Here is a 6,342-nt window from a genome sequence, read left to right as displayed (position 1 = left end):
GAGGGGACCCCCATGTTCAGTCCACTGTTCTCTCCCTCCCAGGGGGAGCTTCACAGAGTCACAGAGCAGAGGAAAAGGCAGGGCTGCTGGCACCTCCAATGAGTATTCTGTGGGGCCAGGTAGGGCCTAATACCCACACCCCAGGGACCCAGATCTAATTCCTGGTGATGGAGCCTGCGTCCTGCTCCCAGGACTCATGAAAAATACCACAGAGCTGCTCCGTGTGCACAGGCTAGAGGGAGTGGCCAGCAGAGGGGTTTATAGAATGAACTTGATAAGACTCCGGCTCCACACTGAGCTACTGGAGGGACAATGAGTTCTGGTGGCTTCTCCCTGAGTCTGAGGCAGGATCCTCATCAGCCTCCTGGAGGGGCAGCGCTGACCCCTGCCCCCCTACTGTCTCCCTTCTGGGGCAGACTCGGCCAGTGGGCATTTTCCTGCAGCCACGTGACCTGAGGCTGCAAGTGGTGACTGTCCCGCAGGGCGTGTGCTTACACCTGGCACCTCCCTTCTCTGCTCAGCCCTGAGAAGCCACATATACACACACTAAATAAGGAGGGACGCCCCAGACAGTCAGGGCTGTGGGACATGTGAGGCCTTGAGCTGGAAAGACCTTCACAGTCATTCTCACTATACCCATGAGGGGGATCAATGAAAAGACCGTCAGGGCCAGTGATGGCAGAACCTGGACACAGCTGGGACCCTGAGTCCCCGTCCCTTCTCGTCCCCTGACGCCTGAGGGAGGACAGAGGCTGAGGATTCCAGGAGAGGAGCTGGACACTCACCTCCTCCTGCTCATTCCTCAGGGAAAATATAGGAAACAAGTGGAGAAATAATTTAGGCCACAGGAAAATATTTACCTCTGAGTATGTTTGTTATTCTGGGTTGAATATAATTTACGATATTTGACCATAAACTTTAAACCCTGATGAGTACATCAACCTAAGTGCCAAGTAGCAGAAGACGTCTGTTTTGTCTAGAAGCACCTCAAATCTCCTCACTAAAATGTTGTTAATATAGAGGGAAAAAGAGGAAACAATGTTTGATGTCAAAAGGACACCGACTTGCAGGAGTCCTGGGTGCTGAGCTGACGTAACACACTGTTGTTATGGGTGGGGAGGATTTCAGGACAGACGCCCTGTGGACACGCACAGGAGCAGGAGGAAGCTCTCCAGGGTGAGGCCTGTGAGCACACAGGTGAGAGACCTATTGAGGGTCCCCAATCCACGCACATGCTCCTGTTCCCTCCCAGGGATCTGCAGAAGATTGATAAATATTTGTGAATGAAACCATGAAAGATACTGAAAGATCTGTTTGAGGGGAGCAACTGGGCTTAAAATAACATCAGGGGAACATTTGAGTTTCTCTAGTGAAGTCAATAACTTATATTTTTAAGAGAAATGATGATTTTTTTTGGCAAACAATAGTCATGACTGTTAGCCCAGAGAGAGGCCAAAGGACAAGCAGGATCTGTGAGCTGCAGGGTGAGTGTCCACATCAGGCAGAAACAGCTTCTGCAGCACAGACAGTGAGGATGGACGTCAAGGGCAGAGATGCCTAGAGACCCCTCTCCCAATGGGGACACGGCAGACACGGGGTAAGGTTACCCAAGGGCCCTAGTAGAGGTGCTCTTCTACCAGAGGGAGCAAGTGACCCCCCTCCTGAGACCCGCTTCTCTCCTGGGAAGGAGAAGCCACACTTTCCCTTTGCCTCCAGAGTCGCGTGAGCAGTAAAGGTGCTCTGTGTGCGCTATAGGAGGAGAATGAATTCAAGCTTTTCAGTAATATTCATTACTAATAATGACATTTCTCAGCTTCCAGAGTAGAAAACTGAACAACAGGTCACTTCCGTGATCTGCTCGGAGTCTGCCCAGGGGTAGGACACAGGGCGCTCATACCCATCATTGCTCTGACCCTCAGTTTCTTTCTCTCGCGGCTCACCTGAAGCTCCTGGTCTCCGAGGAGAGGATGCCTGTCACTCCGCGAGCCTCTCTGCCAGGGCTGTGTGCTCATCCAAGGCTTCTGGCCACTGACCCCTATGTGCTGGGTGAGAGGGCCCCCCTCTGGAACCCCCCACTGCAGGTGACACTGTCCTATGGGGAGCTGCAGCGTGGGGTGTCTGGAGCGTCATGAGAATGAAGGGAAGAATCTCTCTCTACAAAAGATGGGGAGCTGGGCTGTGAGGGTCACCAGGGGACAGTTCTGGGTGCTCAGACCACAGAAACCAAACTGACCCTGGATAAAAGTCCCCATTGATAGAGGTGACCTTGGACTTAACAAGGGTGGGTGACCATCACTGATATAGAAAAATAGGCTCTGATTTTTGCTTTTCAGTATTTTTGTTATAGTAAAAAGTTCTCATTCCTTAGTTTCTGTTGGCCCAGCAGAGCTGACCCTGTGAGCCTGACAGGACATGATTTCCCTCGGCCTCTCATGAGAACCTACTCAGAAGTGGGTTAATTACCAGAGTCAGGGGTCCTGTCACGTTAGCCCCACATTGGCGTCAGTGAAGGGACAGGCGTGTCAGCCTCACAGCGTGTAGGTCACGAAGATGGAAGGTCTGAGCTCCCCATGTGTCCTCGGACCTGCCCACTGATGCCAGCAGGAGCCGTGGCAGGCGCTCAGGTCCTAATCACCGTCCATTTCCAGTCACAGCCCCTGCTCAGATTCCCACAATCTAAATCAACAGTTCTAAAACCTCAGCATGCAGAAAATCTAGGATGACTGTTGAAAACACAGATTCCTGGATTTAACACTGAGAAAACCAGATGCAGCACTTGTGGACAGAGCTTGAGAACTTTCTCTGAGATGAGCTCCAGGTGTCTAGAGATCACACTTTAAGAAACATGGTCCATGAGCTGAGTTCTGAAATTCTCTTTTTTTAAAAAAGATTTATTTATTTATGCATACAAGAACCAGGGTACAGGCCAGAGGTGTGTGTGTGGGTGGTGGTGAGAGGATTCACTAGAGACAGAGTGGGGAATAGAACAGGCAGAATGACTAAAGTACACTGCTGAGGGGAGCAGCAGGCAAGTCAGGAGAGGTCTGCTGCACCATGTGGGTAGCTCCCTGGCTGGGGATTGAACTCACACTCCAGCAGCCGCAGACAGCTTCGTAGGTTACGTCTTAACCCTTGTGCCACCAGGGAGGCCCAGAATTCTGAAATTCTATTATGTCAGCAAATAAGATGGTATATTACCCAGCAATCCCTCTCTTGGGCATCTATCCATGGGCTATGGAACCATCAATGCAAATAACTATATGCTCTACAGTGCTCATAACTGCACTATTCACAATAACCAGGCCACTGATAGAGGACTGGGTCAAGATATGAGCTACCCGCGCTGTGGAATGGTATTCAGCCATAAGGAAAGGTGAACTAAGATATTTTCAGCAAAGTGGAGGAAGTTTGAGAGAACTATGTCTAGTAAAGTAAGCCAGAGTGACAAAGAGAAATGCTGGACATTCACACAGCAGGTGATTTGATAAAGTAACATACATAGAAAAACTAGTAGCCATTAACAAGCACCATAAGGACTCTGAGGTTTAGAGCAAGGAAGGAGGCAAAGGGATAAGGATCTAAGGGATAGTGGTGGGAAAAATAAATAAAGATGGAATCACAAGGAAAACTGGAATGTTTCTGAACTCTATAAGCATATAAACACAATTTGTGGAACATAGGAAAATCAGAGTTACAGGGAAATTTAGATCATTAAGTGGATAAGAGACTATGATGAACAACTTAAGCAATAAATTTGAAATGAAATGGATATTTACCTTAAAGACACAAATTACCAAACTGAATTAAGAAAAAAAAAGGAACCCTAAATAATCCTATTTGAATTAAAGTAAACAAATCAGCAATTGAAAAAAATATTGCACAAGGAAAGCCCCAGGCTTAGATGACCTTACTGTGAATCCATCAAACATTTCACTACATGAGCTGTTGGAGCTGTTGGAGGAGGGAGAAACACCCTCCACATCATTTCATCAGGCTTATGTCAAAACCAGGTAGAGTTGTCAAAAGGTAACTTCAGATCATTGTCTCTCCTGCATCCTTAATGAAATATAAAAAAATGTAAGTCAATACATTAGGACCACTCACTAAGTTTTATCTCAAGATTCAAGTTTGTATGAATTTATAGACATCAATTTACTGTATTATATTCATATAATAAAAAATAACTATGGGATCACTTCTATGAAGAAATGGCGTTTTCAATATTTAAAACCTATTTATGATAAAAAAAATGTCAGCAATGTTGGAAAAACATAGCACTCTTCAAGTTGAAAAAGGTCATCTATGAAAAACCTACAGCCATTATACCTTATGGTGAAAACTGAATACTTTCTGCTAAATAAGGAATAAGGGGACGTTGATTCTCACATTCCATTGTACATTGTATAGAAATCAAATACAACATTATGAAAGATAAATAAAAGCACTATGGATAATAAAGATGAGTGTTTAAGTTGCAGCTGACATGCTCATGTACATAGAAAATCCTAAGGCCAAAAAAAGCTTCTAGAACTAATAGGTGAATATACCAAAATGCGGGGGTAGGTCAAGGTCAACTGTATTCTATGTACCAATGATGGAAAATTAGGAAAAATGGGAAGTATAAATCCATTTATAATGACATCAAAATGACAATCTCAGATATAAATTTGAAGAAGTAGATAAGATTTGTACACTGAGATCTACTTAGTACCATTGAGAAAAAGCAAAGATTATCACGTAAATGGACAGGTATTCAAGGATTGGGATACTCCATGTTGTTTTAAAACCTAATTCTTCCAAAATCCTTAGATTAAAAACAATTCAATCCTGAATCTGAATGCCGATCCACATCTTGGTAGTTGTTTTTTAAAAGACATTGACAAACCGTTTCCACAATTTCTATGGAAATATAAAGGACTTTGAAAAATTAAGATACTTCTTAAAAGGAAAAATCTGGAGGAGGTGCAGCACTTGATCTCAAGACTTAGTATAAAGCTCTAGGGATCAGAATGAGTGTGGTGTTGGCACACAGATGGTCTAGGCCAGCGGAGCAGAAAAAGATGGTGAGAAAATGCAGATAAGCTTGTGAGAAAGGCAATCAAGGGGCCTCCCTAGTAGTGCAAGGGGTTAACATGCAACCTATGAAGCTATCTGCAGCCACTGAAGCACAAGTCGATCCCCAGCCAGGGAGCTACCCACATGGTGCAGCAGACCTCTCCTGCCTCGCCCGCTGCTCCCCTCAGCAGTGTATTTCAGTCAGTCTGCCTGTTCTGTTCCTGCTCTGTCTCCGGTGAGTCCTCTTACCCCCCACACCTCTGGCCTGCACCCCAGTTTTTGCATGCATGCATGCATAAATATATAAATCTTTTTTTTTAAAAAAAAGAATAATAAAAAATAAAGGCATTCAAGGCAATTTGGTGGGGAGGCGATGTGAGAGTGATCGAGTCCATCGACATACCGAGGCTGTGGGCCCCCCCGGGCCCCCCACCCGCCAAGAGCCCGCGGGCCTTTCTTCCGCGCCGCTACGTTTGAGTTCAGGCTTATTCAGGGCGGGAGGTCGGGGCGAGCGACGCGGGCGGGGACGGGCCTCACGCCCTCCAGGGGATGTGCGGCCGCGAGCGGGACCCACGGGCGCCTCCCCCGCGGGTGCAGGCAGGTCGCCACGACGGCGGCGATTACCTGGCACTGAGCGAGCACCTGCGCTCCTGGACCCGGCGGACACGCGGCCCAGATCTCGGGAACTTCCCAGAGGGCAGGTGCCGGCTGCCTCCGCAGGTTCCTGGAGTTCAGGACTGAAGAGCGGCAGTGCCCAGGTAAGCTACATGGAGGACGCCTGAACCCCCACCCTGACTCGCACCCCACAGGGAAAATGGGACACCGGCCACTCTCTGGCCTCAAGAGGGGCGTCCGCCTGGATTGCCTGTCCTGTGCAGAGAGAGGTTGTCCACAGGCCCCTTGGTTAACTGAAGGGCAGTTCAATCCAGTCTCTCCTGACAGGGAGGGAGACCATTCCTGCTATGACCCTTCAGGGATCCATTTGACTCAGCAGCCATCTCCGGAACCATCATTTTCTCTGTCAAGGGTTTGTTTTGGTCTGATGTCATTTTTGGACATCTGATTCCTCATTTAACATATACCCAGATGAGGAGAAAAAGTCTGTGTTCTCCGCCTTGGAAACCTGCATCTTCCTACTTTTGTGCTTTCACCTGGATTCTAGAACTTTCTAAGGAGTAAGAGATCATCCCACATTTCCAGATCAGACAGGTTTTGGGGTTTCCTGCTTCTCCTTCAAAATTGACTGTTCTGTCCTTTCTAAGGATGGTCAGTGAGGCTGCTTCAGTG

The 6,342-nt window shown here is 47.3% G+C and overlaps 1 protein-coding gene across 1 annotated transcript in view; it reads left to right on the top strand.

The window, feature by feature from the left end:
- The first annotated feature begins 5,604 nt into the window (after positions 1 to 5,604).
- The window catches only part of LOC119251208 (popy Class I histocompatibility antigen, A-1 alpha chain-like), a 6,398-nt gene continuing 5,660 nt past the window's right edge, over positions 5,605 to 6,342 (top strand). The window contains exon 1 of the mRNA XM_054698096.1: positions 5,605 to 5,775. Coding sequence (XP_054554071.1) covers positions 5,605 to 5,775 — 171 coding nt within the window. The remainder of the gene's footprint in view (positions 5,776 to 6,342) is intronic.

This window comes from Talpa occidentalis, unplaced genomic scaffold, assembly GCF_014898055.3.
Source record: "Talpa occidentalis isolate TD23 unplaced genomic scaffold, MPIMG_talOcc4v2.1 talOcc4.2, whole genome shotgun sequence".
Classification (NCBI taxonomy): Eukaryota; Metazoa; Chordata; class Mammalia; order Eulipotyphla; family Talpidae; genus Talpa; species Talpa occidentalis.
The sequence above is the reverse complement of the archived record's forward strand: the minus strand, read 5'-3'. Positions and strand labels throughout refer to the sequence as shown.